A 25793-nucleotide genomic window follows, 5' to 3' on the forward strand; every position below is an offset into this window, starting at 1 on the left:
CAAGATTTATGTCTTCCCTGATGATGAGGTTCCATTTGTCATGCTGACTGAAACATCCACCATTGTTTTCTTTTTGTAACTAGTGTTCAAAAGTTGAGGTGGATTCAGGGAAATGCATAAATCTTAGGTGTACTGTTCTATGAATGTTGACAAATGTATATGCACCAGTAACCCAAACCCCAATCAAGATATAGCACAGTTCCACCACCCTCAGGAGGCTCCCTCGGGCCCCTTCCCAGTCCACCCTCCTCTCACACAGGGAATCTCTGTTCTGAGCATCCTCAAAGGTCAGTTTTGTTTGTTCATGAACTTTCCCTAAATGGAGTCACAGAATGTGACACAATAAGCAGTATATATTTGGTCTCTGTCCCTGGTTTTGCTGACACAGAGCTCCTGAAACCCTTGGAATTTCTTCGGTGACAGGAGTGCTAGGAACATCTTTTATTCTACTGTTTGGTTTTGGTTCTCTGTTCCTAGAATGGAGCTCCTAAATCCCTTGGAATTTCCTAGGTAATAGCAGCATCCTTTTTTTTTTTTTTTTCCTAAAAAGGGACTCTTGGTGGGCTCCAGAATGTCTCCTGGATCGAGGCTGGTCCCAGAGGACCAAACCATGACTGGAAACTTGGAGCTTTCAGCCCCTATCTTCTGGGGCTGGAGATTAATAATTGATCATGCCAACATGATGAAGTCTCATAAAATTCCATAAACTATGTGGTTTGCAGAGCTTCTGGGATGGTGGACACATCCACAAGCAGGGTGGCTGGTGCACCCCAATGCCATGGGAACAGAAGCATTTGCACTTGGGACCCTTCTGGACCTTGCCCTGTATAGTTGTTCATCTGTATCCTTTATCACAGAATAAACCAGTATAACGAAAGTGCTTCCTTTAGTCCTGTGAGCAAACTAAACCTGAGGAGGGGGTCCTGGGAAGTCCTGATTTGTAGCTACGTCAGACAGAGTATGGGTGACCTGGAGATCCACTATTTGTGACTGGAGTCTCAAATGGGGGCAGTCTTGAGGGGTTGAGCCCTTAACCTGTGGGGCCTGTGCTAACTCCGGGTAGTGAGTGATGTAACTGAATTCAACTGTAGGACACCTGGATGGTGTCTGCAAAGAATGGGAGGACTGCATGGTGTGAAAACCCCACAACTTTAGTGAAGTATCAGAGGAGGCAGTCTTTCATTTGGTTTCTTTTGCTCATGGTAACATTGTTGAAATTCATCCCTTTTGTTGCATGAATCAGGAGTTTGTTCCTTGTATTGCTGTGTCATGTTCATTGTTTGTGTTGATCCCCTTTTTGGCTACTGTGAACATACTTGGTCAAGTTATTTTATAGTAAGATATGTTGCGATTTAAGTGTCTCTGGGACAACCCAGTGTACATACCCAGTAAGGACTTGTCTATGTGGACTTGAGGTTAAGAAACAATCCATGAACCAGAGACAGGGTTTTGGGGATTACTGGCATGGAGTGGGTAGTTGAAACCATGAGATCATAAGGGAGAATGCAAATAAGAGAAGAACCTAAAACAGAAGTTGCGTTGCCTTTTTTGGACCATGTCATCCCATCACTTCGAAGTCTTACTTCCCAGCCCCCAGAACTTTGCTGCCCAGGCTGTCTTGACCCAAACACGTTCTTCCCTTCCCACCCTGCCATCTCCTTGATTTATTACAATGTCTCCTCCCTTCTCTGAATCCTGATTCAGGATTCAACCAATTCACATACTCTGTTTTCAACTTGTGAAGATCCCAGTCCTGGCTGCCCCTGGTCCCCAGTCCCCATTCCAGCCCTTAGGTTTGCATGCCCACCACCTGTAGGCCCCAGCACACCCTGCAAGTGAAACATGACTGAAGAGCTCAATCGTCCCAATTTCTCCAATTGACTTTGCTTTAAAGAAATTTTTTTTCTGTCCTTCAAGGAGCAGCGAGTGACCGATAGCTTCATCCCTTAGTCCTGCAAGTAACCTTCTTTGCTCTGAATTTTATGCTAAAGTCCTCTTTCCATACTTCATCCCAATTTGCTTTTGTGTCTTTTCTCATAGGTATGTGTTGAAACCTTAACCCCTAGTGTGATGGTATTCAGAGACATGGTCTTTGCAAGGTGACGAGGTCATGAGGGTGGAGCCCTAAGGAGTGGGATTAGTGCCCTTTTATAGATTCTGAAGAGAGCTTCTTTTTTTTTTTATGTGCAATCTTTTTTTTTTTTTAATTTATTTACTTTTTAAATACATTTGTCTCTGCCTCCCCCCCACCTCTTTCCCTTGCCCCCTCCCACCTTCCCTCCCTCAGCTCTTCCCCTTTGGTTTTGTCCATGAGTCCTTGCTATATGTTCCTTGACTTTCCCCTTCCCTTCCCTTTCCCTGCCCCCCCTCCCTCCTTCCCTCTTGTCTCTGTTGATTTCTTTTCCTTTCAGTGTTGCTGGTCATATTTTCCTTGCATCTTTGCATTGTTGGTCAGCTTCCGCATATAGGTGAGATCATATGGTATTTGTCTTTCGCCCCCTGGCTTATTTCGCTTAGCATGATGCTCTCCAGTTCCATCCATGCTGTCGCAAAGTTTACTACTTCTTTTTTTCTTTCTGCTGCGTAGTATTCCATTGTGTATATGTACCATTACTTTTTGATCCAATCATCTACTAATGGGCATTTAGGTTGCTTCCAAGACTTGGCTATTGTAAATTGTGCTGCTATGAACATTGGGGTGCATAGGTTCTTTTGAATTGGCGTTTTGGGATTCTTAGGGTATAGTCCCAGCAGGGGAATCGCTGGATCAAAAGGCAGTTCCATTTTCAGCTTTCTGAGGAAATTCCACACTGCTTTCCATAGTGGCTGCACCAGTCTGCATTCCCACCAACAGTGGACTAGGGTTCCCTTTTCTCCACAGCCTCGCCAGCACCTGTTGTTTGTGGATCTGTTTATGATGGCCATTCTGACCGGTGTGAGGTGGTACCTCATGGTGGTTTTGATCTGCATTTCTCTGATGGCTAGTGATGCTGAGCATCCTTTCAAATGCCTCTGGGCCCTCTGTATCTCCTCCTTAGAAAAGCATCTGCCCAGATCCTTTGCCCATTTTTTAATTGGATCGTTTGTCTTCTTGGAGTAGAGTCGAGTGAGTTCTTTATATATCTTGGAGATCAAACCTCTATCTGATGTATCATTAGCGAATATATTTTCCCATACGGTTGGCTCCCTTTTCATTTTGCTGATGTTTTCTTTCGCCGTGCAGAAGCTTCTTATTTTGATGAGGTCCCATTTGTTTATTCTTTCCTTTATGTCCCTTGCTTTAGGAGACATATCAGTGAAAAAATTGCTGCGTGGGATATCTGAGAGTTTCCTGCCAATGTTCTCCTCGAGGACTTTGATGGTGTTGCGACTTATATTTAAGTCTTTTATCCATCTTGGGTTTATTTTTGTGTATGGTGTCAGCTGATGATCGAATTTCAATTTTTTGCATGTAGCCGTCCAGCTCTCCCAACACCATTTGTTGAAGAGGCTGTTATTGCTCCATTTTATGCTTCTGCCCCCTTTGTCAAATATTAGATGCCCATAGAGACCTGTGCTTATTTCTGGGCTTTCTATTCTGTTCCACTGGTCTATGGGTCTGTTCTTGTGCCAGTACCAAATTGTTATGAGTATAGTGGCTTTGCAGTATACTTTGATGTCTGGTATTGTGATCCCTCCTCCTTTGTTTTCCTTTCCCAAAATTCCTGCAGCTATTCGGGGTCATTTATGGTTCCCTATAAGTTTTTGAAATGTCTGTTCTATTTCTGTGAAATACGTCATTGGTATCTCAATAGGGATTGCATTGAATCTATAAATTGCTTTGGGTAGTATGGACATTTTGAGGCTATTAATTCTTCCAATCCATGAGCACGGTATATGCTTCCATTTATTTGTGTCTTCCTTAATTTCTTTTTTCAATGTTGAATAGTTTTCTGCATACAGGTCTTTTGTATCTTTGGTTAAATTTATCCCTAGGTACTTTATCTTTTTTCGTGCTATATCGAATGGTATATTTTTTCTGATTTCTTCTTCTTCTATTGCATTGCTGGTGTACAAAAACGCCTTTGATTTCTGAATGTTGACTTTGTATCCTGCTGTTTTGCCAAATTCACTTATTAGGTTGAGGAGTTTTTTGGTAAAGTCTACAGGGTTCTCTATGTACACTATCATGTCATCTGCAAACAATGATAGTTTTACTTCCTCCTTTCCTATTTGGATGCCTTTTATCTCTTTCTCTTGTGTGACCGCTGTGGCTAGGACTTCCAATATGATGTTGAAAAGAAGCAGTGAGAGCGGACATCCTTGTCGTGTTCCCGATCTTAGTGGGAAAGCTTTCAGTTTTTGCCCGTTGAGTATGATATTAGCTGTAGGTTTTTCATATATGGCCTTTATTACATTGAGGAATGCCCCATTTATTCCCACTTTGCTGAGTGTTTTGATCATAAATGGGTGCTGTACCTTGTCAAATGCTTTTTCTGCATCTATTGAGATGATCATGTGGTTTTTGTCTTTTCTTTTATTTATGTGATGTATCACGTTTACTGATTTGCGTATATTGAACCATCCCTGCATCCCTGGGATGAATCCCACTTGATCGTGGTGGATAATGTTTTGAATGTATTGCTGGATGCGGTTTGCCAATATTTTGTTGAGGATTTTAGCATCTATGTTCATCAGGGAAATTGGCCTGTAGTTTTCTTTCTTTGTAGGGTCTTTATCTGGTTTTGGGATCAGGGTGATGCTGGCCTCATAGAAGGAGCCTGGGAGTCTTCCCTCCTCTTGGATTTTTTGGAATAGTCTGAGAAGGACAGGGGTTAGCTCTTCCTTAAATGTTTTGTAAAATTCTCCTGTGAAACCGTCCAGCCCAGGGCTTTTGTGTGCCGGGAGTTTCTTGATGACTGCTTCAATTTCCCCAGCTGTCACCGGTCTGTTCAAGCTTTCTGTTTCTTCCTCCTTCAGTGTTGGAAGATTATACTTTTCTAAAAATTTGTCCATTTCATCAAGATTTTCAAATTTCTTGGCATATAATTGTTCATAGTAGTTTCTGATGATCATTTGTATTTCTGTGGTATCAGTTGTTATTTCTCCTCTTTCATTTCTGATATTATTAATTTGGGTCCTCTCCCTCTTTTTCTTGATGAGTCTGCTTAAAGGCTTGTCAATTTTATTAATCTTTTCAAAGAACCAGCTTCTGGATTGGTTAATCCTCTGAATTGTCCTTTTTGTCTCTATGTCATTCAGTTCTGCTCTAATCTTGACTATTTCCTTCCTTCTACTTGCTCTGGGATTTATTTGTTGTTGTTTCTCCACTTCTTGAAGTTGTAGTGTTAGGTCTTTTATTTGAAATGTTTCTATCTTTTTAAGGTAGGCCTGTATTGCTATGACCTTCCCTCTCAGGACCGCCTTTGCTGTGTCCCATAGGTTTTGGACAGTTGTCTGTTCATTTTCATTTGTTTCCAGAAATTTTTTGATTTCTTCTCTTATCTCATTATTGACCGATTCATTGTTTAATAGTGTACTGTTCAGTCTCCATGAGTTTGCAAGTTTTTGAAGTTTCTCTTTGAGGTTGATTTCGAGTTTCAAGGCCTTGTGGTCTGAGAAAAAGTTTGGTATTATTTCAATTTTCCTGAATTTGCTGAGGTTTGCTTTGTGTCCTATCATGTGGTCTGTCTTTGAAAAACTGCCATGAGCATTTGAAAAGAATGTGTATTTTTCTTCTTTGGGATGTAAGGTTCTATATATGTCAGTTAAGTCTCTTTGATTCAGTGTGTCATTCAGCGCCACGATATGTCTATTAATGTTTTGTTTGGAAGATCTGTCCATTTTTGACAGTGGGGTGTTGAAATCCCCTACTATCAGTGTGTTGCTGTCTATATCTTTTTTGAAGTCATCCAACAATTTCCTTATAAACTTGGGGGCTCCTATATTGGGAGCATATAAGTTTACAATGTTGATGTCTTCTTGAGAGATTCTTCCTTTAAGTATGATAAAGTGCCCCTCTGGGTCTCTCTTTATGGCCTTTGCTTTGAAATCGACTTTGTCTGATACAAGTATGGCAACGCCAGCCTTTTTCTCATGTCCATTTGCTTGGAATATTATTTTCCATCCCTTTACTTTCAATCTGTGTAGGTCTTTTGCTCTGAGGTGGGTCTCTTGTAGGCAGCATATGTGTGGGTCATGTTTTCTTATCCATTCAGCTACCCTGTGTCTCTTGATTGGGGCATTTAGTCCATTCACATTGAGAGATATTACTGATAGAAACTTACTCATCTTTTCTCTTTGTACTTGTGTTCCTCTCTGTCTCATTCTTTTCCTTCATCTGCTTAAACCAGTCCCCTTAGCATATCTTGGAGTGCTGGTTTGGTAGAGATGTATTCTTTTAGCTTTCTTTTGTCTGGGAAACTCCGTATTTCTCCTTCTATTTTAATGGAGAGCCTAGCTGGGTAGAGCAGCCTCGGCTGTAGGCCCTTGCTTTTCATGGCTTGGAATATTTGTTGCCATTCCCTTCTGGCTTGGAGTGTTTCTGTTGAGAAGTCAGCTCCTAGGCGTATCGGGGCCCCCTTGTATGTTACTTTCTCCTTCTCCCTTGCTGCCTTGAGGATTCTCTCTTTGTCTTTGACATTTGCCATTTTAATGATGATGTGTCTTGGAGTGGACCTCCTTGGGTCCCTCTTGAGTGGGGTCCTCTGTGCCTCCTGGATCCATGAGAGCCTTTCTCTCCTCAAATTAGGGAAATTTTCCATCATTACTTTTTCGAGGAGGTTCTCTATTCCTTGCTCCTCTTCTTCTCCTTCTGGTATCCCTATTATACAGATATTATTGCATTTCAGGTTGTCCTGCATTTCCCTAAATGCTTCTTCATTCTTTTTGAGCCGTTTTTCCATTTCTTGTTCTTTCTGGGAGCTTTTTTCTACCTTGTCCTCCATCTCACTGATTCGATCCTCAGCTTCATCCAGCCTGCTTTGGATTCCTTCTACTGTGTTCTTCAATTCAGAAATGGTATTCTTCATATCCTCTTGTGTCTTCTTGATAGTTTCTATGTCTTTTTCCAGGCTGATATAGTTTGCTGTAAGATCCTGATAGTTTCTCTGCAGTTTCTCATAGTTATCTTTGAGCTGGCTGAGCTCATTGAGCTTCCTTAGAACCATTGTTTTGAATTCCATATCTGATAGTTCCCTTGCTTCTATTTCATTGAGCTCTCTCTGTGGGGAGTTCCCTTTTCCACTCATTTGAGGGGAACTTCTTTTTCTTCCCATTTTTGTGAGAGTCTGTTAAGTATTTTTGTCCTTTACTTTTCTTTCTGGGCTTGCCTCTGATGATGTCAATTGTTGACCCTATAGGGCCTTGGGTTGTTTGTTTGAGCCTTTCAGGAGTCTAATGCCTGTGTCTGACTCCTGCATGGAGCAGCTCTGTGATCCCTTCGGTCAGGGCTGGGCTATTTTTTGGGATCTCTCTGCGCTCTCATGCGGGCTCCTTGAGCGCGTTCCCAGAGTGGCAGGGTCCCCCACCTGCCTGGGCTCGCATGTGCTTGCCCCAGACCAGGGGGCTTATTCGGGACCTCCCGTACTCATCTGGCCTCCCTGGCACGCGAGCTTCGCGGCACTGGTCAGTTTAGGTTCTTCTATTGTGTGTTTTCCCCGCTTTTGGCTCTTTGGGTGCGTTTCTTGCCCTCGCCAAATGGGGACTACGGAAATGGGAGGAAATCAGCTCTAGGACTCTCCGGTTAATCCTGTTTCTGGTCTCTCCTCCAGGGACTCTGGGCAGCTTGAAGAGAGCTTCTTTGTCCCTTCCACCATGCAATAAAAATGAGAAAGTGGCTGTCTATGAACCAGGAAGCCCCTCACCAGACACTGATCTGCCAGCACCTTGATCTTGGACCTCCCGATCTCTAGAACTGTGAGATAATAAATGTTTGTTATTTAAGCCACCCAGCCTATGGTATTTTTTACTGCAACCTGAACACACTAACACAGGATGTTATCTAAGCTTCCAGGCTCTAGGTCAGAATTTTAATATTTCTATCAGCCTGGCATGCACAGTGGTGGTGGTGTTTTAATATTTAAATAAGTAGAAAACTGTTAAAAATCAGGAGATGTCCTCTAAAAGTCCAATCCCAAGCTTCTTATAAAGAAATACAGTAGTCTCCCTTATCTGCAGTTTGCTTTCCATGGTTTCAGTTATCCACAGTCAACTGTGGTCTGAAAATATTAAATACAAAATTCCAAAAATACACAATTCATAAGTTTTAAATCACACACCATTCTGAGCACTGGGATGAAATCTCACGTAGTCCCACTCTGTCCCACCCGGGGTGTGAATCATCCATTGTCTAGCATCTTCATGTTGTATAAACTACTAACTGGTTGCTCACTTAGTAGCACCCTCAGTCGTCAGATTGACTGTCACGCTGCTGCAGTGCTTGTGTTCAAGTAATCCTAACTTTACTTAATAATGGCCCCAAAGTGCAAGAGTAGGGATACTGGCAGTTTGGAGGTACCAATGAAAAGCCATAAAGTGTGTGTATGCATAGGAAAAAGCACAGTATATATATAGTTTGGTACTATTCACAGTTTCAGGTATCCACTGGAGGTACTGGAACACATCCCCCCAAAATAATGGGGGTACTACTGTAGTTCTGGCAACACAGAACCTCATTCAGTAAGGCACGGTGCCTCTGGATGAGAGATGCTCTCTCTTAGCTTACCAGAGTCCCCACCATGCCCTACTCTCTTACATCAAGTTTTTCTTCCTTCTTGCTATCTACCTGGCTCCTGAAAAAAATTGGGTTTGTGACCCTTATATTGTGAGCCTCTGGGGGACAAGAACTCTGTCCTCCGTCCCTCTTAAAGTCCCATGATTTCCAATGTGAACCCTAAGGGGGGAAAAAAAAGGCAACAAGTGACAATGCCTCCTGGGGGCTAAATGAGCTTAGAAAAAAAAAAAAAAGGGAGAAGGTGGCAGCCACTTCTGCACAGGAGCCTCTTACACAAACTGCACTTCAAGAAGGAGCATCTGCAGTAAACTTCCTGCCTCCACAATGGAACTGCCTGCCTGCACTGTGTTCCTGCCATCTAAGCCAGCCCAGAAAGGAGGTCATTCCCCATCCAGTCGGAGCTGTGCAGCTCTGACCAATCACAGAAGCTCTATTCAGACCAATCAGGACAGTGCCTTTGAAACAAACTACGAGGATGTGGAGTCCTAACTGGCATTAGATGGACCAATCAGGGACCAGGGGTGGGGACTTCTGTATATAAGCTGGCTTCCCTTTGACTCAGAGAACAGACTTTCTACCAAAGACTAAAAACTGCATTTCCCAGGCTAGAGCTGAAGCACCAAAGATGTCTTTCTAGAGCAAAACAGACCAGTACAGAGCAGACCATCATGGAGCAAAGCAGACTGTATCACTATTGAGCTATTTGCACCAAATAGTTTCATTCTTCACCGTACCCCAAATTGGGGATTCCTATTGACATTGAATTGGCACCAACACCCATCAGCTGATACCCGTAAATTCCTGCCTAGCAGGTTCTATATCAAATCGAACATTTTAAAACTGAGGCCCAAATTAAAATTATCCTCAGTCTTGCTGGCTTGGATGTGTCTTGAGAAACAGGAACACAGTATTGGTTGCCTTTTCATGTCTGTGATTTAGAGGCCTAGAACCCAGTGTCCAAAGAGAAAGCAAATAAGGCTGCACTTCTGAGCAGACACCTCTGCCTGCTTCCAGACTGTGCTGGGAAAAGTGAAGGTGCCTCAGCAGCCAGCCCCCAGGGCTTTGTTTCAGATGATTAATGCTTGTCCTGGCTTAAGTTAGACTCCTCTGCCACCCCTACCCCTTCAAGGAGCTCCCGTAGCCCCTGCCCCGTACCTAGCCATGGGGGCTAGGAGTCCCTGACCCACAAGCATCCCTTCCCAAGCTCAGGAGCATGTCCTGAGCTTTATTTATTTCAAAAGGGAGCTGATGATGATAACAACAACCTGACGTTTGAATGCTAGGACATGCCAGATGCTGTTCTAAATGCACTATCTCATTCAATCCTGACAACTTTATGAGGTAAGAAGTACCGTATCCCCCATTTTACAGATGGGGAATTAAAAGCTCAGAGATATCAAGTAACTTGTCTACAGCACTCAGTAAGGAGAGGGCAGAGCTGGGATTCAAAGCCAAGCAGCCTGACTTTAAAACCACTGGTACAGAATAGGCTACACTGTACAGATGCAGCCCCAAGTGTCCCACCGACAACCTGTGGGACACTCCTCTCTACACCTGGGCTGCTTATCCAGGACACCTGTGACCCTGCCTGTGGGCTTGTCTCCTGGTTGCATGAGAAGCACAGCCCACAAGCAGGACAAGCTGGAAGTGCTAGCAAGTTAATTTCTCTGGAAGCAGACCTCAGCCACAAGAGAAGGGAGCAGGTGGATACTTCAGCTTCCGATCCCTCAATTGGGAACCCCTGTAGCACTCAACTCCCAGCGCGATGAAACCCCAGTTACCCAGAGTAGTAACTTGCTTGACAACACATGCTTTTCTGGCTCCCTTCCTCTCCCTGCACCACTCCCCACTACCCTATGGTGCCTCCTGGGATCTCCTCCAAAGAAGCCACGTGCACTTGAATCCTTAGTCTGCTGCTGGGGACACTCAAAGCAGGACAATGACCAGCAGTGAGATGTAAGAAAGTGGCTTAACCTCTCTGCACCTCAGTTTCCTCACTGGTAAAAGAAAAATTAGGATGTTAATAGCATTTACCATTCAGTTGTCATGAGGATTGAATTGAATGAGTTAATATTCCTAAAGTACTTAAATAATAATAAAAATTCTAAGAAATTTTTAAGAAAAAAGTCATAAAACCCATTCTGAACCATCTAAAATGGTGCCTTCCCTTCTGTGGCCCATCAGCAAGCCCACAGTCAGGAAAAAAAAAACCCAGAAGAGTTCACTCCGACCTTCGGAAACAAATCATGCGTAGTAGCTGCACCCCGCTCACCCTACTGTGAAATTCTCTTACCCCAATTCCAACAGCTCAATTTTACCATCACTCAGAATTTCTCTACATAAGAGACTTGAAAGCAATTCTGGGTGCTAATTGGTTATTGCACAGGGATTACATTTCTCATGTTCAAGGTCAACTGAAATTCCACTATGTGAGAACAATTTCAGGCTGTTGGAAACTTTTTTTTAAAGCAACAACTATGGTGAGGAGCAATTACAGTCCAACATAAACAAGCATCTGAGGGCTCTTGCTCCAATTAAAGGGGACACATTTTGTTGCATGCAAACAAAATAGCCCTTTACTTCAAGCTAGTAACCAGCCCAGACAAATGCTCTGTTCATGTAGGAAATGTATTCCTTGGTGTTCTGAAATGTCACTTCAGCTCCCCTAGGAAAGAAGGAATCATTTTGCACAACTGAAACGTCATTTTGTACAAGAAAATATTGGCCTTGTTTTTTTTTACACACAGTAATACATTTTAACACAGCAGCAAATGGATACGTCATCAGGAAGGTGGGGGAAAGAGATGGAAAATGTTTTCTGGAAGGACTTGTTTTATTAAAGTGTCCAGTTCTCAATTCTACTGGGTGAGAAGTCCTTCTATCAACTCCTTTGGTCTCGAGCCAGGTATACAGGAAGGACCCTCAGCCACCAAGTTCAGGGGAGAATGACTCAAACATAGGCTCAAGGCCAGAGTGCTTATTCCACTTGTCTCCAGGAGGGGATATCCCACTGGGTCAGAACCATCACCACAGTCCAGGTTCTATGGAGGGCACAGGCTCAAGACAAGGGTCAACACTCAAGTGACATTTTTGTCAAGCTCAGGGGGAAACTAACATGGTTCTTGAAATAAATGGCAAAAATCCTTGCTGAAGCTAGCACAGCCCTTCTGCTCAGACCTCTTCCTCCTTTCCCAGCCTTACTTGTACCCACCTTTTGCTGTCTCTGCTCTCCCCAAACTGCCCTTCTGTCAGTCCCACATAGCTGCTATACCTCCCCACCACAGGGCCTTTGCACATGCTGTCTTCTCTGAATGGAATGCTTTCTCCCCTTCTTTCCTGGGTTAACTTCCATTGTTGTTTCCTCAATAACATCATCCCTGTGCTTTCCAAGTTACATTTCCCTCTATGTTCTAAGGTACGATGGACCTGTCTTCCACAGAACATTACCTGGACATATTTTGCTTGTGCGATTATTTGATGAATAACAATGGTGGTAATCTACTTTGTCTGTAGGTATTTTATAAATTTTTTCAGAGTCAGTGGGCCATCACTGCTTATCTAGAATTGGTAATTTTCCCATCAGACTCAGTATATAGAGTTTACATGAAAATCATGTGTTCCATCATAAAACAACTTTAAAATCAGTCAGTACACAAGTAATGAAAGAACTAAAACACTTCTTCGCAAAATGCTTTCTTCGTAAAAGTAGGATGTGTCCTACACACCAGTTACTCTCAAAAAGATAAAAATAGTGTCTATTTCGCCCCACAGAAGGGAAGCAGTTTATCTGAGACAGAAGCAGAGCCAGCCCTAGAGCCAAAGGTCAGAGCCAAGGTCAGGGCTCTTACTCCTCAAAAGATACACCTACAGGAATTTCATGAAGTCACCAGCACTATAAACCACTTTTCAACAGTACAGCACCATCCCACCAACACATCCAAATCCAGATTCTATCCCTCAGCAAACCTAGTTGACTCAGCCAACAAAATATATCACTATTCTGTCCACTTTTATTTACCATCACTACCATCCCAGTCCAAGCCACCACCAAAATGACCTGGGCAGTGAATGAGCACTTTAAAGAAAACGTCTAAATCTCAATGGAGACAGGGAGGCAGGAATGTCTTCACAAGGCAGGGAACACTTAATTGAGGTCTTGAAGGATAAGTAGGAGTTTTCTGGGAGACGGAACATTGCCAAGACACAGAGTCATGAAAGGCCTTGTAAGAAACCCCAAGGAAAAACAGCACTGAGGCAGATTCAAGTAGTTTCCACTGATGCGGAAAGAAAGACATCTCACCTCGAATTTCTGCCGCAGTTCCTCGTTGCCTTCGCCTCCTTCTGGTGGTACAGGCACATTAAAGTACTCGCCCTCCTCCTGACTCAGCAACTTAAACCTAAAGGGAGACAAGGGCCAGGACAAATTCCATGACTCTACTTGATAGTATTTTGTTCTCCATTCACAAATCATCCTAGGCAGCTTCTAAAAACAGGGAATCAGTGATTCAAAGTAGAGATGACAATCTGAGTCTCCACATTTAATATTCAATTCTGTCCTTCCAAATCCCCACTGGAATTACAAAAAATATACAAAAAATAAGAGAACATCTGTATCTTTGCTACAAGTCAGGAAGGGTGCTATCCACACAGTAGGGACTTCTGGAAATTTCCCCAAATTAAAGTCACAGTACAAGGACATGGGGTGGTGTTTGGCAAACTTTATTTACCTTTGTGGGTTTTGCTAAATCTGGATATCACGGACTAATGCTTTTCATTAAATTGCCTCTTTTTTTAAAACAGTAAATTCACTCTGAAAGAACACTTGATACGTCTCATAAAGAAGGCCAACATCACTTGTTACAAGAAGAAAGTAATGTAAAAATATAAACATATACAACTCAATGCTACCCAAGTCCAAGTCAACGGTGTAGCTTACCCAAGGCTCTGAGACCAGTGCCCACGTTCCTTGTTAAAATGGGAAGTCAGCAAGCAGGTTGGGTTGTGACTCATCCCTTCCTCCAGTGTGTCCACACTATAAACGCTGTCTTGGTTATCAGATCAACTGTCCCAGTATTGCAGTGCTTATATTCAAGTCACCCTTATTTTACTTAAGAATGGCCCTAAAGCACAAGGGTACTGAAGTTGGCAATTTGGATATGCCAAAGAGAAGCCATGAGGTGCTTCCTTTAAGTGAAAAGGTATGCGCATAGGAAAAAACATAGCATATACAGGGTTCGGAACTATCTGGGGTTTTGGGTTCCCACTGGGGGCTTATCTACGAATAAGAGGGGCTACTGTAAAAGCTCCTTGGAAAGGAAATTACAAATATAACCGCAGGCCTTGAGTAAGCAACAAAAGCTAGAATGTAACATTTCAAAACTTAAAGGAAATATTTATTCCCTCAATGCTTGGTGATTATTTTTAAAAAGCAGAGGAAGTTGAGAGAGGGAAAACAAATCAGCAAAACATTCAACTGAAACTCGAAGACGACCACAAAACGAACCTACAGGAAAGGAAGAAGAAACACAAAATTGACACACAAATCCCACAGCCGTTTCTTTAGGGGAAAGGTACCAAAAACAACAATAAAACAGACAAACCTCTGGAAAACAAGGGGAAAGGAGACATCGTAAGTCAAATTAGAAATGAAGAAGAGAATTTGACAGCAGATACAGAGCTAGTGGCAAAGCGGCAGATGAGGGGCCTGAGGCTGGTGCCCCACATCTGGGAGCTTTCACAGCTGCTTCTGCTGCCTCGGCCACAAGGCCTCACATCACAGCACACAGAAGAGCTGGGAGGGCTCATCCAGATGGGGCAAGTGAGTCTCGGACAGGATGTGTGACTTACTGTACATCACACAGTGTGAAAAGAATTCCTGGGACAAGAATCCAAATTTCTAGAATTTGACACATTTAGAGTTAAGACAGCATCACAGATATTTTGGCCCTAAATCTGAAGAGGGCTTTTATTTTGCAAAAGTTCCCTCCAAACTATGATTTCACCATCCTCACAATATCCTAAAAGGTGGACCGGGGTAGGAGAAGGGTGTGCTGTAATTATCCTGCATGAATGGAATCCTATCTGCAGATATGGCCATAGTATAGATAGGTGATGTGATTCACCGAAGGTCACAAAGCATCCACACACTTAGGAAAGCCAACCTCAGAATCTCCTTGTCTGCCCTCCAACCCTCTGCCTTGTTATTAGGAGGCAGAATGGGATGTGTTATGTGCAGAGGCTCTGACATTGCAATGACCTGGATCCGAACTCCAGCTCTGTCACTTATGGGCCGTGGGTCCCTCGCACATTCCTTAACTACTCTGATCCCAGGAACAATACTCCACCCAGAACTGTTGAGAAAACTAAAGGATGACGTAAGTGTAAATGCAGTAATATTTCAGACTTACTCCTGATGTGCTGTCCCACATCGTTAAGCCATTTTGTCCTCCCTGCACTCCGCTGTCTGCTTCAAGGGAGCAGAAAGCCAGGCATCGGGCCAGGGAGAAGGATGTGGCACCTGTGGAGACAGCCCTGCTCCTTGGAGCCTGGAGAACCACAGGCAGGAGAAGGGAGAGGACAGGGTCAAAGCAGAGGGGCTTTGCCTCCCTCCTCATGGGGCCCTGGGCAGACACCTATGTAGAGGCCAGAGTGTCAGCAACAGCAGCTGCAGGTTAGAAAGAGGGAGGACTCTGAAACCATGCTCCTGGCTCTCCATGCAGGAGACTCAGAAGTGCTGAGTCGGTGGGGCCTGGTAGGGGTCTGGGGGTGGGACAGAAAAGACACAGTGTAGAGGGACCCCCCGACCAGAGGCAACATGCTAAGGACAGGACTCTAGCATGAAGCCAGAATGGTGCCCCAACTCTGGATCAGCCCCTGCAGCAGTGAAGGCCAGAAGTCGCCACATGCAGTGCCGGTCCAGTCCCCTTGTCCTCGGCCACCATGAGGTCACGAAACTGCACAAGGTCCATAATAGAAAATAAAGAAGCTTATGTTTTTTCCATCTGTCTGATTAGTGCTGTATCAATGCACCTCCTGAAACCTGGAAAGTTATCAGCCTAGTGCCAGCAATCTGGTAACAGTCAGTAAGTGGTAGCTCTTGTTATTCTAAATATTATTATTGCAGTCTCTCCTGTCTCACTTACACCCTGTGGGGATCATGCATTCTTCCTCCTAACCCCTTTATGCCAGAATTAAAGAGGAAGGAACGTGAAATCTGTGAGTGGTAACGGTGGAGCATGCAATGTTAAATCACCCATATGCTAAGAAAAATTATCCAAGACTTGGGGAAAAGGCAAAAAGGTAATGGTGGGACCTTTTAATACCATGCTAGAGCATTTCCTAATTAGTTCTCACCCTCCTCACAGTACTATTACTTATTCTTAACCCAGTAGAGCCCAGATGGCCTCCCAACTCTGCAAAGCTGGATATTAACGGTTAGAAAACTGAGGTGAGATTTTGTTCGTCTAGTCCGCCAGATCACTTCACCTCCAAGGCTGTGATTTCTTTGCCCTGTTTAGCAGCTGGTTTTATCTCTAACTTCGCAGTTATTTCAGCATTCCATGGTCTACTGACATACAAACGTTTGGAACCAGCCACTGCTCTTCCTATTTTCCTCACTTGGGAGCTAAGGAAAACTTTGACAAGTTCTTATCTTATGAGAATTATATTTTTAACCATTTATGAATTGTGCTTTAAGTCACAATATTAGTAGCAGCAGTAGTAGTAGTACTCTGGGCTTCTGTCCTCTTCACATCTCTGATGGCATCATTGATTAGTTATCTGTATAATTTCTCCTTCAAGGCCTATCTGCCTCCTCTAGAAGCTCAGCTCCAGGACAGCATATCTGCCTCATACTCAACACATCTCTAGTGACAAGAATGGATTAGACACTCAGTACATATTTGAATAAAAGTCCCTGATAAATACAGCGGAGAGACAAGGAATCTGCAAGGTGAACAATGGAAAGGGTGTGAGGTTCCAGTGATCTCTTCTTTCTTGCTAAACAAGTTTAATTTTGATTGAATTTCCCTTGTAACTGAAAAAGTCCTGAGTAAGACCATTCAGAAATGAGAGAACTTCTCTTAAACAGATCAGAGAGAGCAGCCCCTAACCCCGACTCTGCGAAACCAGCAGTTCCATGATGGGCTGTCCATTCTGACTCCTTTACTCAGACAACTAGAAAACAAATGGTTGCCAAGGAGGCTTACTCAGCCTCTTTGTTGGGAATGCTGGGCAAAAATTTTTTTTTTTTTGGCAAAAGCTCCAGAATAAAAGAGAGACAGTGTGCTGACCCTACTAGCAAGCCCCAGCATTTATCTGGCCAGGCTTGGGAGCAGTCACAATGATGGAGAATTTTCCTACAGAGAGTTAAAATCTGGCAGTGCATTGCACATGTCTTTTGGGTAAACTGTGAGAGCAGCTCTAGTGGCCATGGGGCCAGTCAGACCATGTGATTGGGTAAAGATGGGCCCGCATAAAACAATAGGGAGTGATGGGAACTGCGGCAAATACAAAACCCTGCCTAAGGGGGCATTAACTCTTCGACTGTTCTCATTTGATTGTGTGCTCAGATTTTTCTGGCTGTTCAAGAGAGAAGTTCAGTTTTTATGGGAAATGACCTGATTTTTTAAATATTGGCAATTATTTTTTTTCTTTTCAGTACAAGAACCAAATAAAACATATCTGTGAGGCCAGTCCAATCTACCAGCCATCACTTTGTGACTCTGTGTCAGTATTGTACTTTACGAGGAAAAGGAAGACAGTCTCGATCCCATGTTGGATGGACCCAGCTGTCTGCATTACAGCTTCCAAAGGGGAATCTTCCTTACCAGCCATCAACACCAGCTTTCTGCAGTTCAGAAATCCCAAACGACAGAGATCCCATGAAGTCGTTCCGGCTAGTCAGATCCCAGTCCCAAATCTCCACAGACAGTCTCCTGTCTTTGTCCGATTCTTTCAGCTGGCTGTGGGGAAGAACAAAGGGAGACGTCAGTGGGATTACAGTGATTTCTCAATCAGATGAAACGTATAAGAGGACATGGCCTGAAGGTAGGAATATTTAAAGATTACAAGCTTTTGCAAGAAATACATTCTGTTTCCATCCCAGGTGCTCTCCCCAGGGAGGAAGAGCATTTTCTTTTTGACAGCCTATCGCTTAACAGGCAGAAGGCCCAGGCCAGCTCTGAGAGGGGCGGTTCCAGCTACTTCTGTTGCCTTCCTTATGTCTTAATAGGGCTCATGGTGTTCTAGAAATCTTGTAGACACTCTCACTCTAAGAAATATGGATGGTAATTATGTAACCATGTGGGTTTGCACACATGGGTTAGGTGAAGCTGGGGAAACGGATAAAGGATAGCCTCACTGGCGCTGGTCTGGGGGAAATTGTATGTTCTGAGGCATCTTCTTGCTTCTGGCTGAAATGGGCTCCCAGATTTTCCTTGAGAGAGGAAAGAGAGGAGGAGGCTACCTTCAAGGAATCATGCTTTTGGCCCGTGGCCTCTCAAGTCAGGCTGTCAAAGGCTGACTCTCACTCTACCCTGTATTTGCTGTGGGACTTTGGGCACATTCTCTAAGCCCCATTAGCAAAATGGGATGACATGACCAATGGAGCCAGATGAGTTAATACAGTGCTTGTTACACATAGTATATGCTCAATGAACATCAGCCGATATCACTAACACTTGTTGCCCAGGTGTATCAAAAAGCAACTCCCAGGTTTTTGGAGCACCAGCCAGGCAAGACCTTCCAGGGAGGCTGGCAGGAGTTCCCAGCAGGCCTAGAATTTTCTACAAACTCAGCTTTAGAGAGGTGATCACTGCACCCTATGGGTTTGCGGAGACCCTGAGCTTCTTCCCACAACTTGCCTTCACCTAGCAACGCATCATACTATTTTCTATGCCACCCACTCCCTCACACCACAGACATTTTCAACTCTATTAAACAAATAGGCTCCAATGTTTACTTGGTTTGCAATGCAAAAATGCAGATGGAAGCGGGGAAAGAAGGAAGGAAGAATAGGGGAGGAAAAGAGGGACGGAGGGAAGGAAACAGAGGCTGGAGAGGAACTCCCAAAACTCAGGTGGTCCACCCCTCATGCTAGGCTGCAATAATTTCAACTTACAATCTGAATGTCTCATTCCACTCGGGGTTGAGAGAGCACTTGATCGTTTTGGTCTTCTGTTTGCTCTCACTCTTGGGGTCAGGAATGAGTTTCAGTTTCACGTAGGGATCTGACAAGCCATTGGGGTCCATTGGTACAAGGTTTTTAGCATCTCTTACTGAAAAAAGAAAAAGCAGTTTCGGCATTAACAGTGCCTCAAACGTTTCAGCACCAACCAATAATGGCTGTAGAGCCTGTGGAAGGGTTCTTGAAGGCATCGCACTTAGTTAATGAGAATTTTAATTTATTAACATCAATAGCTAAAAAGCATCCAAAGTGAGAGAAATTGACAAGATGTGGTTTAAAACTGATTTAAGTTGGTTTAAATTTTATTTCTGACTTTCTTAATGCTCTCCCTATTCCACTGCCAAGATGAACTGTAAGCCCTCTACACTTGTTTTCCACAAAGGCTATAAAGAAGATCAGCTTCTTTCATTTAGCATATTGTTTTAAAGTTTCATTCACATTGTAGCATGTGCCAGTGCTTCACTGACTAACATTCTATTATATGGAAATAAATTTTGTTTACTCATTCATCAGCTGATTAACATTTGGGTTGTTTCCACTTTTTCACTATTGTGAATAGTGCTGCTCTGAACATTTGTGTAGCCTGACACAAAAGGTCATGTATTATATTATTCCACTGACAGGAAACATCCAGAACAGGTAAAGCTCATAAACAGAAAGCAGACTAGCAGTTTCCAGAGGCTGAGGATGGGGAGGAGATGGAGAGTGGCTACTTAGTAGGTATGTGGTTTCCTTTACAGGTGATAAAAATTTATTAGATCTAGAGAGAGATGATGATTTTGTGCACCACATTGCGAATGTACTAAATGCCACTGAATTAGACTCTCATAAATGGTTAATTTTATATTATGTGAATTTTACCTCAATTCAAAAAGAAAAAGCCAAAAGAGAAAGAGCTGTCCACTCAACCAGGTCCACCCATCATCTACGTAGCACCCATACCCAGTATCCAAACAGCCCATAGAGAGAAGGCTGGACAAATACTGGCTTCACTCTCAATCAAGAACACTCTGCTTAACAGAGGCTGTAAGACCAGCCTAGAGAAGGAAAGAAAGCAGAGGGTCGGCAGCATAGATGCTGGCCTTATTAAGGTGGAATAAGACATTAGGCTGCAGAAACAGGAAGAAGTTAATTAGGAGTCAATTCAAAAACCAGCAACATAAGTAGCCAGGGGAAGGAGATGAGAAACTGGAAGTTGTACAGATCTTAAGGATGCTGTGCTAACCATCTCACTTACGATAGAAAAATTCAAAGTAATATAGCATTAGCAGATTGAATCTAACTATCTGCCAGAAGACTAATATATAAGACATCTAGCAGGAATGCAAAGATGGTTCAACCTTAGTATTTCTACTATTAAAATAGTCATCATATTTATAGGTCAAAGGAGAAAATGTCAAGATCATTGCAATTAGTTAAAAATAGCTAATTTCATTCACAGGATAAAGGCTATCTGAAATAGCACCACGGTTAATGACAAATGAAATCCCATTAAACTCAGGAATAAGACAGATATACATGACCACTGCAATTATGGAAATTGTTTCTAATTGTTCCATAAGTGCAATAAAACAACAGAAACAGAATATTGCATAGTTGGGAGTAGAGCACCCCTTTACTTCCTGCATCCTTTGGTGCCACATTCATCAATCACCTCTTACTTGAGCTTATCCCCAAAACAACACCACTTTCTCAGTTCAATTTCATGTATCCCAAGATCTTATACCACTTCCTATTTTTCCAGTTCATTAACTCTAGTACCCCACAGCAATAAGTCTTTTACCACCAATCAGTCTATTGATCCCCATAAATTTCCTCCATCTCTCATTCCCTCTTGCCTCTACTTCATTCAGCCCAGATTAGATGTTATGGTGCATTACAATCACTCCCTTGAAAACACCCTCAAATTCCCTTGCTCATCTTTCTTTCCATTTTATTTTTCTGACAAAACCCCAACCCGAGTTAAATTCAAATATCTTCCCTTTATTTTCCTACTTTCAAACAGCTTACCATGCTGGAGGGGGAAAAAAGCCCACCCGACTTGCCTACAATCATACTGCTAGTAAGGGGTGGGACTAAATAAATGAGGTGAGAAAGAGCTGGGCAGCTGTCAAATGAGTGACAAAGGACCAGAAGATGCAAGCTGTCAGTTACTCTGCACTGACATTTTTCTTCACTGTAGCATAATGTCACTTCCTTCCATTTATCCACAGGTTGAATTCATGCTCCATTTCAGCTTGCAGGTTGTGTCTCATTCTTGCACTGGAAGCAAGCCTGCTTCCTTCGATTCAGTTAAGTTCAATAAGCAGAGGTCCCTACTGAGTGTTAACACATTTTGATAGGCACTGGAGACACAGAGGACAACATAAGATGTTGATCCTGTCCCAAGGAAGATATAAAACCAATTTAGTCTAAGTACAGTTGATTTCTAATGACACAGTAGCCAGATTTTACAGTGTGTGGATGCAGGGATACAAGACGTAGGAGTCTGTAGCTTGTCTATCCTTACTTCATATTTTTGCACCTCAATTTCTTGACTGATAAAATGGAGATAATATATAACTCACTGGATTGTTATAAAAGTACAATCAGATAAAGAATAAATATGCTTGGCCCTGGCTGGTGTGGCTCAGTGGACTGAGTGCTGGCCAGAGAACTGAAGGGGTGTCAGTTCAATTCCCAGTCAGAGCACATGCCTGGGTGTGTGAGAGGCAACCACACAATGTTTCTCTCTCTCTCTTTCTCCCTCCCTTCCCCTCTCTCTAAAAATAAATAAAATCTTAAATAAAAAAAAAAAGAATATACATGTTTGGTACAGAACCTGAGACCTAGGAATAGTCAATAAATGCTAGCTACATTATTGCTATTTCATTATTATTATTATTATTATTATTATTATTACTCACTGCCCTCTTTTACTACATTTGTCCATGTATATTATGAAGATTTAACCATTTCCGGATGGACTGATATCAAACAGAACCTCTGGTGATTTCCCTTCTTGAGAATAATGCATCTGACCTTTGCATTTGAACCCTTCCAGGAGTGCCTTTAAACCCTAGCACGCATGAAAGTCACCCACAGGGCTGTGAGAGAGACTCCTGGGACACACCCCCACCCACAGATTCTGGTTCAGTAAGTCTAGAGTGAGACCTGTTTATCTGTTTTTCTAACAAGTTCCCAGGTGATGCTCATAGAGTATGTTAAGTAATGCTTTTCCAGATGATAAAATTTCTTAGGATATCCATGCATTTTCCCCAAAGAACAGCAATTTTCAACCAGTGCGCTGGGTCAGGCACACTGGAGTACCACAACATGGGCCTGGCTAGCATGGCTTAGTGGGTTGGACATCTCCCTCAAACTGAAAGGTCACCAGTTCAATTCCTGGTCAGGGCACATTACTGGCTTGCAGGCCAGGTCCCCAGTTGAGGGCATGGGAGAGGCAACTGATACCTGTTTCTCTCACACATCAATGTTACTCTCCCTCTCTTCCTCCCTTCCCCTCTCTCTAAAAATAAATAAATAAAATCTTTTTAAAAAAGAATTTTTAAAACACGCAAGGGACACTTACCTCTTTTCCCTTAAATTGTCAAATAAAAAATGACAACAGCCAGCACAGTAGCTGTCTGGTGTGAATGAATCAAACTTAAACCTATATTTTTTGTTAAATAGGCAAAAAAAATATAATTTATGTGTGTGTGCCGCAGAATTTTAGTAATTATTTTATGTATGCCATGAAAAAAAAAGGTTGAAGATTGCTGCCACAGAATACCACCTCATTTTCTGAGCCTTCCAAGAAAACTACCATGCGTCAGTTTCTAGGTTCAGATCTTAGAATGACACACCTATCACACAGTAGGCTAAATACACATACAACTGAGACACTCTGAAGTATGGGGAACTTGCCTGTTTGATTGGCAACACATATGCAAATGGAAACAGCTCATCTTCCTTTTCTCTGCTAAGGTCACATCTCTTCCCTGTCTTAGGAACTGATACCACAAGGAGAGTCAGGGGAGAACACGATTCTCTTGCAAGTTAAGACAGCTCTTCCACATTGTTCTTTGCACAATAAGAGTGTGTTGTATGCTTGAGCCAATCTCACAACTAATGACCCAAGTTTATAATGACCTCTCCTTGGGCAGCTTCTTCTCCTGAACCAAATCTTCCCCTGATCCCTAACTGAGGCATGACTCCATGTCTCTCCCAACCCTTATGGATCCTTTCCTCTACTTCTGTCTTTTTTGGGTCTGTCCTCTACCAGGACCAAAAATTTCTTGGAATGGAATGGAGTAGAATTGGTTCTGGGACTGGTGGCATTCACATCTCCAAGAGCTGTGGCTACTATGACGGCTGTATCCTGAGTGGCTGACAGTAACTAAAGGCTAAGATCCAAAGGCCTGTACCTCCTAAAGCTTTTCAGTGTCCAGTTTCCCTGCAGCAAGAGAGCCACAAATGTATCGAGGAAGCATCTCTCTAGACCACACTTGGCAAGACTGACTGATTTTTCCTGATAAATGTTTCTTTACTATCTTGGCTGAAATCCAGCCAGCCCAGATGGTACAAAATGCTTCATACAAAGCAGAAATAGCAACCTTCTCCCTGTCCTCCTCCCGCCACTGGTGGTAGTTTGCTAAAGGTACAAGAGAAAAGTGACCTGATCCAGAGACCACTGCTTGCTTCAGATGTGAAGATGGGTGGGAGGGAGGTGAGGGCAGGCTGTTTCTATCAAAGAGTCTTTACAGCAAGCGAGGCCTCTGCATTCCAGTCAAAGTTACCTAAGACGGTGCTGAATCCATGAACAGATAGCTCCAATGTTAACTATCTTCCTAAGAATTGCTGTTCACCAAGAAATTTTCTAGTCTCCCCGACCCCACAAAATGTCAACTACAGGGAAAAGTCTTGTTAATTATGTTGCTTCAATGTCTTTATCTCACATTTTGTGTACCAGGATCTTCTCTTTATTAATTCCTTTTGAAGGTATATTAGGAGTCTTTATTTGTCCTCACTATGTGTCCTCAGGACAGTTATTCGAAGCAACACCCATTAACATTCAGGTATGTGTGAGGATGTCTGCAGTGATAAGAAGTGAGACATACCCTGAGTGCCCATCAACAGAGGATGGATGCATAATCTACAGCATATACATACTGCCAAATACTATGCACATGTTAATAAGTTTGGGCTATCTACATGCACTAACATGTTGAAGAAAGTAGCAAGATGAAGACAGGTGATTACAATATAATGCATCTTTGTTTAAGAAAAAGGTCTGAGGACATCAGTGGTTCAACTGATGAATCTGGATCTGGAATCGATGCTAGCATGGGTTGATGCTACATCTCCTGATTTGCATACTTATCCTATGTAGCATACGTAACAGAACGTCCTTGTTCTTGGGAAAGACACACTAAAGTATTTAGGGGTAAATAGGAAGCATTATTCTAATTCAAATGGCTCAGAAAAAATATATACACATATATAAAAATATTTAATGAAGAGAATGATAAACCAAATTAGGTAAAATATAAACAATTAGTAAATTAGGTAAAGAGTAAATAGATATTCCTTGTACTAGTCTTGCAACTTTTTTCTAATTTTAAGATTATGTCAAAATAAAAAGTTTTTAAAAACAAGGTCCTCCAAATCTTCAAAAGAAAGTTACAATAAAAAAAATTTTCTACAAGGTCATATATGGATGTAGATATAGAGAAAATTCGCTTTTGCTCAGTTTATTTGGTTCATAAGGGGACTGATTATGGAAGTGGGGCCGGTCTGGGTGGAGGGGGACAAAGAGGGGAAAGGGGGACAACTGTAATAGCATAATCAATAAAATATTTTAAAAAATAAAGAAATGAGACAATTGAAAAGATAAAGTATAAGATGAAGGAAAAGAATAACCTTGGTGAACAACACAGACTCAAAATGACCTCACTGAGATCAGTAGGACACCCTCAGCACATACTCCAGGATCAAGCAGGGTTGGAGGGAGAGAGACTAACAGGTGAAAACTTTCATAGCCATCCACCTGTTTTTGCTATCCTCACCTTCTATTCTACCCTGCGCCTCACCTTCTATTCCAGTGACCTTGTGGCTGACCATTTAACCCAGCTTTTGGTTAACCCCAAATCCTTCCTGCCCTGCCACACCTTCTGAAGTTGGAAGGTTCTTTAGCTCTCTGCTCTACAACCTATTCCTCCATCTGTGTCCCCTTGATTCCTGATTACTCATTACTTCTCTTAACCCCAAGGTTCTCTGATGCTGTGGCTTTTGTGAGCACTGGATCCAACAGAATCTCCTTCCCAGCCCCTCTGACTATCTGTCCCCTAGGACCTCATCTGATAGTCTCTGACGATGCAGTGAGCAAACCTGGGGTCTCTGGGCAGCCCACCTGCAGCATCGAAGTCATCCCAAGCATGTCGAGACCAAAGGTTCCTAGAACAGCTGGCTCCCTGTCACTGCTGGCAGTAGCACAGTTATCACACATTTAATTATCTGTGCTGAGACAGGTTTCCAGCTGGGGAAGTTACAGCGTCTGTCTAGAAGACAGCCTGTCAAGCCAGGCAAGCGGAATGATTGTGAAGAGCTGGTACAAATGAATGCAGAACTGAATTAGCAAGAATTGGACTCTGGAGTCAGAGAGACCTGGGTTTGAATCCTGCCTCTGCCATGACTCTCACTAACTGGGTGACCTTAGTCAAAAGACATCTCTGAGCCTCAGTCCCCCTGTCTCTGAAATGCTGATAAAATCACACACAACGCAGAGGACTGCTTGATGACCATGCAGCCAGTTTGCCCAGGACAACAGCTGCAGTCTGTATGTGTTGTCCTTTTAAAGAGTCCCAGTCTAGACAATTAGTTACATAGTTACCCTAATTATAGAGGTTAATAGTG

At 42.8% G+C, this 25793-nt stretch overlaps 1 protein-coding gene across 3 annotated transcripts in view; it reads right to left on the bottom strand.

The window, feature by feature from the left end:
- Positions 1-25793, bottom strand: part of PRKCB (protein kinase C beta) — a 313522-nt gene that overhangs the window by 81066 nt on the left and 206663 nt on the right. For all 3 annotated transcript variants that reach the window (XM_054580891.1, XM_054580890.1, XM_054580892.1), the window contains 3 exons: positions 18834-18990; positions 17542-17676; positions 13014-13110 (listed from right to left, as the gene is read on the bottom strand). In XM_054580891.1, the coding sequence (XP_054436866.1) occupies positions 13014-13110; positions 17542-17676; positions 18834-18990 (389 nt within the window). The remainder of the gene's footprint in view (positions 1-13013; positions 13111-17541; positions 17677-18833; positions 18991-25793) is intronic.

The sequence above is a fragment of the Pteronotus mesoamericanus genome, unplaced genomic scaffold, assembly GCF_021234165.1.
Source record: "Pteronotus mesoamericanus isolate MK-2021 breed Mesoamerican mustached bat unplaced genomic scaffold, CSHL_Meso_final contig_64, whole genome shotgun sequence".
NCBI classification, from domain to species: Eukaryota; Metazoa; Chordata; class Mammalia; order Chiroptera; family Mormoopidae; genus Pteronotus; species Pteronotus mesoamericanus.